The following is a 9,802-nucleotide window of genomic DNA, read 5'->3' on the forward strand; positions in this document are numbered from 1 at the left end:
GACCAAAGCTACAAGTCTAAAATCTAGGTTCTTCACAGTGCAGCTTTAGGAGTAACTTTAATTTTATATTTCAGTCCCTCACACATTTTGTTCAGTACTAATATTTTTTTCCTATTTGAATAGAGGTCCAAAGTTTACGCCGAACACCTAAAATCTAGAAAAAAAAAATATAAACCACCCCTCCCCCTCTCTTCTCTCTCCCCTATCCTCTCCCTCGAGAGAAACCGCGCATCTCCCCTCTTCTTCGCCAGACGCACACGTCTCGTCCTCCTCCGGCCGTCGCGCCTCCCCTTCTCCTTCTCCGGCCGCCGCGCCTTCCCCCCTCCTCCGGCTGACGCCGCCTCTCCTCCTCCTCCTCCTCCTCCAGCAGTTGCGCCTCCCCTCCTACTATGGCTGCCGCTCTTTTTTCCCCATCGGCGGCGCCGCTCGTCTCCTCGATGGCAGGATCCTGCGGCGAGGCGTGGTCGGCGAGCTTCCGTCCTTGTCGCAGAATGGGGTGGCACATGTAGGGCAACGAGCTCGGGGGCGGATCTCGCGACGTCAGCTCTCTCTCCCCACCGGCGTCCCCTCCCTGCAAATCGAGGCGGGAGGCGAATCCTAGTCATCTCCATATAAGGGCATTAGCAGTGCGCCACCCATTTTGCTCAGCCTGTGGCTGCCACATAGGACGAAGACACAAGAAGAATAATACTTGCCACAAATCTCACAGTGCTACGTAGCCTCAAAGAGTAGCCACACAGATAAAAAAATCGTTTCTCTCTCCCTTATCCTCAGTCCGCTCCTCATCCCTGCGCGCTTCTCCATCTCCACCCACACGCCTCGCCCCTTTCTCCTCTCGCCGTGCCTCCCCTTCCTCCTCCGGCGTGGCGGCGATGCCGAGCCACCCAGCTGCGGCGTGGAGCAGCGCGTCGGACGGGCGGCGGCACGAACGGCCCGATCGGCGACGCCGGCGCTGGTCAGCGGGGCGGCTTGAGCGCCTCCCCTCCTCCTCCTCTTCCGGCCGCCGCGGATCGAGGGGCAGCGCGGCCGGCGGTGAGGCTGTTCGAGCGCTTCTCCATCTCCACCCGCGCGCCTCCCCTTCCTCCTCCGGCGCGGCGGTGGTGCCGCGCCACCCAACTGCAGTGTTGAGCGGCGGTGGCGGCCGGCGGGGCGGCCCGAGCGGTGGCGGCGGCGGGGTGGTCGAGCAGCGGCCCGAGCTACGCGGCACCGGGCAGCGGTCTAGGAGCCCCCGGACCGCCGTCCACCACAACCACCCCTTCCATCCCTGCTCCGGCCACCTCCCTCTGCTCTCTCCCCTCCCAGTCCCCTCCAGCGGCGCTCGGCACGGGCCTCACCCTCTCCTCTCCCCAGCGGACGACGGTGGCGATGCCGCCGAGCTCGCCAGATCCACTCTCGGTCGGCGCGACGACGACGATGGTAGTGGTCCATCTTTCCTTCCTCCCTTCTCTCCAGCGAGCTCAGGTGGTGGCCTCGCCGGCGACGACCGCCGCCCCCTTGCACGGGGCCATGCCCTCTCCGCCTCTCCGGCGATGCTCTCCTCTCCCCGGCGGTGTTGGGCGGTGGAAGCGAGGCGGGGTTGGGGCGGTAGGACAACGCGGCCCACGAGTGTGGGCCCCACCTACGAAACAAAGGAGGAACAGGGAGCCACAGTTGGCTCCGCGGTCTTGGGCAAGCCGCGCGGATTGCCGATGTGGGGACGAATATTCGGTTTCTAGAGTGAGGCTGAATGCCACATGAGAGCATCGTGAATGGCCTCATGCACCAGAACTCGAGCAAAGAAAAAGAACGGCTTGGATTTGATCCAATAATAATGGACCAGGCCGGCCCACCAATTATTCCGGCGGGCCCCCACCTACTGCCCTACGACCACTGGCTTTTCCTGACGTGTGGGCAACGCCCCCACTGACAACTGGGCCCCACTCGTCGTCATCCCATCCAAATTGGGATGATCCAATACCGCCACACCAACACCACCCACCAGGCACCAGCCCACAGCCTCGCGGGCCCCAGGATGCCAGGACACACGAAATCTCTTTACCATCCGATTACAGATCGACGGCTGGATGCGCCTCCCTGATCCCCTAACCGTCACGATAATACCCCGCGTGACCGCGCGTCGTCCCCCTCGTTTTCTTCGCGTGCCCGCCGCCGCTGCCGCTCGCTCTCCCCCGGCTGCTCCTCCGCGTGAGGTGCTCGCTACTTGTTGCCCGCCGCTGCTGCTGCGGCCATTGGGGAATGCGGAGCAATGCGGCGGCGCGGGCGCACTGACGACCTCGCCGGCAACCGCAGCCTCCGCGGCGGCCGCAACTGCCACCGCAAGCACGTCGAGGACGGGTAGAGCAGATCGAGAGCGGCAAGGCAGGCAATGGAGTGGAAGGGGGTGCTGGAGGGGAGGTACGAGATGGGACGGGTGCTGGGCCACGGCAACTTCGGGCGGGTGCACGCGGCGCGGGACGTGCGCACGGGGCGCGCCGTGGCGATGAAGGTGGTGTCCAAGGACAAGGTGGAGCGCGCCGGGATGGCGGAGCAGATCAAGCGGGAGATCGCCGTGATGAAGATGGTGTCCCACCCGAGCGTCGTGGAGCTGCACGAGGTGATGGCCACGCGCACCAAGGTGTACCTGGCGCTCGAGCTCGTCCGGGGCGGCGAGCTGTTCGACCGGATCGCCCGCCACGGCCGCGTCGGGGAGGGCGTCGCGCGGAGGTACTTCCGCCAGCTCGTCTCCGCCGTCGACTTCTGCCACGGCCGCGGGGTGTACCACCGCGACCTGAAGCCCGAGAACCTGCTGCTCGACGAGGCCGGGAACCTCAAGGTCGCCGACTTCGGGCTCAGCGCGCTCGCCTGCCACGCGCGCCCCGACGGCCTCCTCCACACCGCCTGCGGCACGCCGGCGTACGTCGCCCCCGAGGTGCTCGCCGGCAACGGCTACGACGGCGCCAAGGCCGACCTCTGGTCCTGCGGCGTCATCCTCTACGTGCTGCTCGCCGGCGCGCTGCCGTTCCAGGACGACAACCTCGTGTGCATGTACCGCAAGATGCGGCGGGGTGACTTCTGCTGCCCGCCGTGGGTGACGACGGACGCCCGGAAGCTCATCAAGACGCTGCTCGACCCCAACCCGGACACCCGCGTCACCGTCGCCGGCCTCCTCGAGACGCCGTGGTTCCGCAAGACGGCGCCCGTCCCGCGCCCCATCATCGCCGACCCCGCGCCGGCGCCGGTGGACCCGCGTGGCAATGCTGGCGACGACAAGGACGAGCCGCCCGAGGTGCTGAACGCCTTCCACCTGATCTCCCTGTCCGAGGGCTTCGACCTGTCGCCGCTGTTCGAGCACGACCCCGCCGCGTCGCCGGGGCGGGCCACGGCGCGCGCGGGCGGCACGCGGTTCGCGACGCGGGAGGCGGCGAGCGGCGTGGTCGCGCGGCTGGAGGCGCTCGCGATGGGCGGCGCACGCGTGGCGCCGTCGTTGCTCATGGTGGACGTCAACAAGGATGGCGGCGACGCCATGGAGTACCGGCCGTTCTTCAGCGAGGAGCTCCGGCCGGCGCTCAAGGACATCGTCTGGTCGCCGGCGGCGACCTGACGACACGGCGGGACGTCGCTGCCGCCATTATTGCGCGTCGTCGAATCGTATCCGTTGCTAATCCATTGGGGTGCATTATTGTCTGGTGCCGAGGTGATGTCTGGCTCGCTCGTTTGTCCCTAGCAACTCGAAGTCGATGGCTGCTGCTGCCAGCCACTGCTGCTGCTAGTGTTGCTGGCTAGCTTGCTGCCGCTGGTGTAGTAGTAGGTCGGTATCTGCGCGCGAGAAAGACAGAAGAATTTGGCGCGATTCTGCGTCGCATTCTGCCCATGCCGATGTGACGGTTTATGAATCAGTGTACATATTTTTCTTCTTCTTTTATTTTTATGCAACCATGTTTTCGTTTTACAAATGCTGAGTCTTTTTACCTTATGCAACCATGTCTCCTTGGTGTGTGAACGGTTCTGAGTGAATTGATGTTATAATTAGCTGTACCTCGTTGAGTAAAGGCCGAATATATATTTCATTATAAAAAAATGTTTTCATCTTATAAATGCTAAGAGTCAGTGTTGACTTGTTGTTAACCATTATAACGATGGTTTCTCTTCTATTTATGATTAGCAAATGTTCTAATATAAAAACTAGGTGTCCCTAATAACGATCATGGTACATCCTTAGGTAGCTGGAAATCATGCTTCCAACTTTTAGAGATGCCTCTATTAATGACCATTCTACATGGAAAATGATTTAGATCGAGACGAAGCGGGCTAAACAAGCTCTATGGTTGTGGGGCTATAGTGGTTGACAGGTGAGCTTGGGAATCTCCGGCCTACTCTCTCCGTCCAAAAAAAAAAAGACAAACCCTGAGTTTCCGTGTCCAACGTTTGATTATCCGTCTTATATGAAATTTTTTTATAATTAGTATTTTCATTGTTGTTAGATGATAAAACATAATTAATACTTTATGCGTGACTTATATTTTTATTTTTTTTTCATAATTTTTTAAATAAGACGGACGGTCAAACATTGGACATGAAAACCCAGGGTTTGTCTTTATTTTACGGAGGGAGTATGTCATCTTTATCAACATCAGCGGCGGCCGTGGCGTCGTTGATCACCAGTGAAGGCGTCTCGCTGACCTCATTTGTTCTTTCTCTTTCCTCACAATAGGTGACGAGGTGCACTTTCTCCGGCCCTCACCATTCTCGGCTGGATAACTGGATCACATCTTTCCTCCGTCTTTTCTCCTCAAGCCACCGTGCCCTATGTATATCATGCTGACACCTTGCAATGGCACTTCTCTCCTCTACCGTGTCATCCGAGCCTACGTGGATACTGCGGGCATGGTGCTGAGACCACATTGTACATTGCCTCTAGGCATTAGCAGTGCGCCACTCATTTTGTAAAGCTTAGGGCTACCACATAGGACGAAGATACAATAAGAATAATACTTACCACAAGTCTCACAGTGCTATATAGCCTTAAACAGGGTCCACACAAATAAAAAAGGTAAATCTAATGGGCGGGTGATCGCGGGGAGTGATCAACCCGCCCCTCCCCCCTATACGCTCCCTCCTCTCCCCCTTCCTCCTCCCCCTCTTCTCTTCCTACTACACCATAAATTTTTTTTAAAAAAATAAAGTTGGAAAAATTTATATTTAGAAATACTATATATATATATATAATATTTGAATACAAATTCAAATTTAAAACGGGTATGTAAACTTTTGACTTATAAATTTTAGGTCTATAAACTAATATTTGAATTCAAATTCAAATTTGAACGGGTATATAAACTTTTGACTTATAAACTTTGGGTCTATAAACTAATATTTGGATTTAAATTCAAATTTGAAACATGTATGTAAACTTTTGACTTATAAACTTTAGGTCTATAAACTAATATTTGAAAATTTTGAAACGGGTATATAAACTTTTGACGTATAAACTTTAGGTCTATAAAATTTAGGTGTATAAACATGTATAAACTTTAGATGTATAGAAATACTATATATAAAAATATTTGAATTCAAATTCAAATTCAAATTCTATTCGGATATATAAACTTTTGACTTTTAAACTTTGGGTCTCTAAACTTTAGATGTATAAAATTGAGGTATACAAACTTTAGGTGTATAAATTTACTAAAATAGGAAAATAATGCGGTGCCAAAAAAGAAAACCACGTGGAGGGAGGGAGGGGGGACCGGCTGATCGCTAGGGGCGATCGATCGCCCCTTAGCAATCTCGAATAAAAAAGTCTTTCTCTCAGCCTTATCCTCAGTGTCACTCCCACCCAGTCTCTTCCTCTGACGCCGCGCCTCCCCTTCCTTCTCCACCCGCGCGCCTTCTTCCTCCGACGCCGCGCCTCCCCTTCCTCCTCGGCCTGCGCGCCTTCTTCCTCCTCCGACGCCGCGCCTCCCCTTCCTCCTCCGGCGCGGCGGCGGTGCCGAGCTACCCAGCTGCTGCGTCGAGCGGCGCGGCGTTGCCGTTGCCAGTGCCGGTGGGGCGGTGGCAGCGGCGGATTTGTCCGACGGCGATGGTGGTGGTGGTGCGGCGGCGGAGGCGGCAGGGTGGAGGTTTGCGAGCTCGAGGATGTGGGACGCGTACGTGGCGCTGCAGACGTGGAGGCGGGAGGCCATCTTCTCCGACCCCAACAACCTCACCACCGACTGGGTGGGCTCTGACGTGTGCAACTACTCCGGCGTGTTCTGCATGCTGCTGCCATGGGATCGCCAGGTGGTCGCCGTCGCTGGCGTGGAGCCGGGCAGATCTGGCATCGGGTGGCGGTGGGGTGGCCAGATCTGGCCTCGGGCAGCGATGGCAAAGGCCTGGCGGATCTGGCATCAGGTGGCGGCCGCGGCGGCGGTCGCTCGACGACACCGGCAGCAGCCCAACGACGACATCGATAGCTCGACAACGGCGGCGGTGGAGGAAGTTTAGTTGGAGACGGCACCGACGTTGGGCGGCGGCGAGGAAGTTTAGTGGGCTGGTCGAGCGGTGACGACGTTGGGCGGCGGGCGGGGCGGCTCGAGCTGTAATGGCGCCAGGCGACTGGGCGGTCGAGCGGCGACGACGCCGGCCAGCGAGCTCCTGTCCTCGTCACCGCCCACCGCCGACGCCTGCGCGAAGCCACTCGCGCGAGGCTCCGCCCTCCACAATGCATTCTCCCTACTTCTCCCTCTTTTTTTCGTTCCAAGAACGGGTAGCCAAGTTTGGCTCCGAGGACCTCTTCTGGCTCCGTGTATAGCCGATGTGGCGTGGAATATTCGATTCTCTCGAACGAGGCTGAACGCCACCTCACCGCACTGTAAACTCCCTTAGGACGCTAGCAATGCAAAGCTACACCAACTGAGTTTTCTTGTAAAAAGGAGGACTCCACATAGGAGAAATCATTAACAACTCGCATATTCCACAGTACAGGGTACCCTTGGCTCCTCGCTAGGACTAACAAGGATTTTTTTTATGGGGACCGTCTCGCAGTGAGGTTCCAGGACCGCGTCGCAGTGGAGCACCCGTGCCCTAACTGAGCACTGAGAAACCATGTAGGGGGCACGACAGAGCGCGACATAGACAGAATCTTTCACTTGGCACCTCGATTCCACGCGCCATGTCACTGCATTATGAAAGTCCTTACAATTTACTCCTTTCATCCCGTAATGAGTTCACTTTTGAGCTCTTTCCATTTGTCCCAAAATAGACTATGCATCGGAGTTTCTGAAAATAGGGAATAATTATAGGAGTAGATAAATTGGTAATTGCATTAGTGTTTGATAAAATAGGGGCATATAGTATTTTTTTTCTTTTGTATTGGTATGTGTGAGATGGGTGAAAAAAAAACTTATTTTAGAACGGAGGTAGTAGGTGAGAATCTAGCATGTTGTGGAAGTTGGAAATTCAGATAGAAACTGTAATTATCAAAAGATCCACAAACGAGGAGTCAATATCCCTTCTCTCCAAGGTGCTCCACTCCCTCCATCCAAAATATAGCAGTTTCATCGCCTATTCTCTCCTATCAAAGTTTTAGAAAAAATGTTACATGGACCAAAAAAAATATTTTGGGATGGTGATTATCAGGCTCATTAGTTGGCCTAATAAGTCAAAGTAAAAGTCGTTAATTTTAAGATACTTTCAACGTAATTTTGTTTTAGCATTGGCTTTTAAATCAATACGAACAAATATATAAAAGTTTTATCTATAAATTAATTTATATTTTTTAATAAACCGTTTTAATTTATTAGAGGATGTGGGTAACCGATGGACTCTATCAATGTTTAGTTCCACGCTAAAATTGGGAGTTTGACTAAAATTAAAAGTTTGAAGAAAAAAGTTAAAAGTTTATATATGTAGGAAAATTCTGATGTGATGGAAAAGGTGAAAGTTTAAGAAAAAGTTAGGACTAGACCAGGCCCAAACAGAAGAACATAAACCAATTATTGCATCGTGCATACGATAGACAGGATGGCAGTTGGAGTGTGGTCACCTACCATTCCTCCAAGGGGCGCACGTACGGTCCGGATCAGCTGCCGCGCGCCGCGCTCGCGACACGTCGTCGGGTTCAGAGGGGGACGGCAGCTCAGCCGGCAGGTACTGGGGTCTGCCCGTCGGATTTGGTCTGGGGCATCTGGGGCCGTACCCCGTAGCCGTAGGGCCATTGCCCATTGCCCATTGATCGAGCTGCGTCGCCTCGCCGGGGTTGGAGTGGGAGATGGAGGTCCCGGATTACGGGAGATGGAGGACAGCGACGTCGCGGCGACACGCAAGCTCGTTGCATTGATGGACCAAGACGCGAACGATGCAGCATGCTGCGCGCAAGCCGTGCAAATCGGCACATGGATGCTGCTGCTGGCAAGCGCAACAATGGCCCGGCGCTGTTAGGTGGGAATCGACGTCACCCGCAGTTGCTATAGCCACTGTAGCTTAACCCTCTCATATCCCGTTCTCTTCTACTCCCTCGATCCCGTATTATACAGAGAGTTACGGTTATTAAGAAAGTAGGTAAAATTAAATATGAAGGAGTTGTAATTGTTCGAGAAGTGGACGTATGTGAGAAAAATAAATGGTGAAGGGTTGTGATTGATTGAGAAGAGAATGATGGTGGAGGAGTTATTATATTTGGGATAAGTCTTAAGTGCTAAAAGTTGTTATATACTTATATTTTGAGACGGATGGAGTAATTGAGAGACCGATTTTCATCTTTATTTTTATTAGTATGCTTTTTAAACTACCCCCTTCTAAAATATAAGTATTTTTGGACTTCGACATAATTTTTGAGATGCTACTTTGACCAATAATATCTATAAAATTAAGATGCTTTAAATAAAAAGAGTTGCATATTGTGATAGTTTGTTTAATGATAAATTTAGTAACATCAATTTTACATGATTGATCTTTTTTTTTTTTTGTTATTAGTAGTCAAAATTACAAATATTTGACTTGGCACTATGCTAAAAATAATTATATTTTGGGACAGAGGGATAATTTATGAGAAAACTTTCTTATATAGAAATTGCTTTAAAATACAAAATATATATTTTAAAATTTTGTAATTACTGAAACTCAATTGATCGTACGTGATTTTCTCGTTTTGTGTGCCTACATTTAATCTTCATCTTAAGCCTTTTCAAACATTGGAATAACGGCCAAGACAATAATAGACACTATTTGACCAATACTGTAGCTGTTCGTTACTGTGTATGACTGACGTGGCACAGATTTTAACCGTTGGTTATCTCAATCCAATGGTGAAAAATGATTCTGACTATTTAAGTTACAGTCCCTGTACTGGAGGTCGGAAGTGTTTTAAGTTACATAGGTTGACTACTTAGTTATCCTAATCAGATAAGGTGCAAAGGATGTTTTATTTCCAAGATATTCTAACCACAGTAAAATCTTGACATTATATATTCCATAACAAGAGATTACACATGGTTTAATTAAACTCTTGGACAATTAGCAGATCATTTCCCATTTAAGAAGAAAGAAACACATAGGTTTGCTTTTGTTTCCAAATCATTAATGACATTGCTGTTTACTGTGGAGTATAACCAAAGCTCTTGGGAGTAAACGATAAATAGTGAATGTAGAGGGGGGAAGAGGGGGGGGGGGGGGGGGGGGCAAATGAATTTTTTTTAATTCAACCTATCCCTTCAATCAGCTGGCCTTTCCAATTCTAGAAGCTAAATATTACCATTGAAGCTACATATTTTTATCCTTGGTTGACCACAACACAAACATTATTTACCACTTCTTGGCAACATATCATATTAAAGAAAGTCAATTG

At 52.1% G+C, this 9,802-nt stretch overlaps 1 protein-coding gene across 1 annotated transcript; it reads left to right on the forward strand.

Moving 5' to 3' along the window:
* The first annotated feature begins 793 nt into the window (after positions 1-793).
* LOC127785139 (putative CBL-interacting protein kinase 27) lies at positions 794-3,952 on the forward strand. The gene has a single exon (XM_052312560.1). It carries the CDS (start codon positions 2,366-2,368, stop codon positions 3,578-3,580), a length of 1,215 nt encoding a protein of 404 aa, XP_052168520.1. The 5' UTR covers positions 794-2,365; the 3' UTR covers positions 3,581-3,952.
* The last annotated feature ends 5,850 nt before the right edge of the window (positions 3,953-9,802 follow it).

This window comes from Oryza glaberrima, chromosome 9 (assembly GCF_000147395.1).
Source record: "Oryza glaberrima chromosome 9, OglaRS2, whole genome shotgun sequence".
NCBI classification, from domain to species: Eukaryota; Viridiplantae; Streptophyta; class Magnoliopsida; order Poales; family Poaceae; genus Oryza; species Oryza glaberrima.